Source organism: Colobus angolensis, unplaced genomic scaffold (genome assembly GCF_000951035.1).
Source record: "Colobus angolensis palliatus isolate OR3802 unplaced genomic scaffold, Cang.pa_1.0 Scaffold475, whole genome shotgun sequence".
NCBI classification, from domain to species: domain Eukaryota; kingdom Metazoa; phylum Chordata; class Mammalia; order Primates; family Cercopithecidae; genus Colobus; species Colobus angolensis.
The window spans coordinates 193,933-195,133 of NW_012118210.1; the positions used below are offsets into that span (position 1 = coordinate 193,933).

The 1,201-nt window shown below is 50.0% G+C and overlaps 1 protein-coding gene across 1 annotated transcript in view; it reads left to right on the forward strand.

Moving 5' to 3' along the window:
• Positions 1 to 679, forward strand: part of MRPS24 (mitochondrial ribosomal protein S24) — a 3,766-nt gene extending 3,087 nt beyond the window's left edge. The window contains exon 4 of the mRNA XM_011958774.1: positions 255 to 679. Within this exon, the coding sequence (XP_011814164.1) occupies positions 255 to 538 (284 nt within the window). The 3' untranslated portion in view covers positions 539 to 679. The remainder of the gene's footprint in view (positions 1 to 254) is intronic.
• Positions 680 to 1,201: the final 522 nt, after the last annotated feature.

The window sequence follows — 1,201 nt, forward strand, 5'->3', positions numbered from 1 at the left end:
TTAGCCAGGGTGGTCTCGATCTCCTGACCTCGTGATCCACCCGTCTCGGCCTCCCAAAGTGCTAGGATTACAGGCTTGAGCCACCGCGCCCGGCCTAAAGTGTTATTTTTCTTATTCCATTAGCAGAAGAAAAGAGAAGAGGCTGGGGGTGAAGGGTGGGATTGTGCTCAGTGCTTTTAGATGTTGACTCTGGAGTTATGGCAGGACCCTGGGGCAATGAGGCTGACTCTTCTATAATGCCCTTCCCTCTTCAGGTAACCTGGATGGAGAGGACCATGCCGCAGAGCGAACGGTGGAGGATGTTTTCCTTCGCAAGTTCATGTGGGGTACCTTCCCAGGCTGCCTGGCTGACCAGCTGGTTTTAAAGCGCCGGGGTAACCAGTTGGAGATCTGTGCCCTGGTCCTGAGGAACTTGCCTCCACACAAGTACTACTTCCTTGTGGGCTACAGTGAAACTTTGCTGTCCTACTTTTACAAATGTCCTGTGCGACTCCACCTCCAAACTGTGCCCTCAAAGGTTGCGTATAAGTACCTCTAGAACAATCCCCTTTATTCCGTCAAGCTGTAGCCTGCAGAGAATGGAAATGTGGGAAAGGAATGGTATGCGAGGGAAATGCATCCCCTCAGAGGACTGAGGCATGGTCTGTCAGCTGCTGTTGAATAAAGACCCTCTATCTTGTCTTGCCTCTCTGTTTTTACTGTTGGATGAGGAAACTAGAGTAGCGTTTCTTTGACGATGCTCCAGGTTTTGCAGGAAGGCTGATGCCAGTTATTTGAAGTTTAATTCATAGCTACAGTTTGGTGAGTACCTGTGCCAATCACTCTGTCAAGTTCTTTGTTTTCTCTCAAGATGGTAAGACCCATTCAGTGTTCCTTTTTAAGAATCAAAACAGGCCGGGCGTGGTGGCTCACACCTGTAATCCCAGCATTTTGGGAGGCTAAAGTGGGTGGATCATGAGGTCAGGAGATCGAGACCATCCTGGCTAACATGGTGAAACCCCATCTCTACTAAAAATACAAAAAAATTAGCTGGGTGTGGTGGCAGGCGCCTGTAGTCGCAGCTACTCAGGAGGCTGAGGCAGGAGAATGGCGTGAACTCGGGAGGCGGAGCTTGTAATGAGCTGAGATAGCGCCACTGCACTCCAGCCTGGGCAACAGAGTGAAGCTCTGTTTCACACACACACACACACAAAGAAAACAA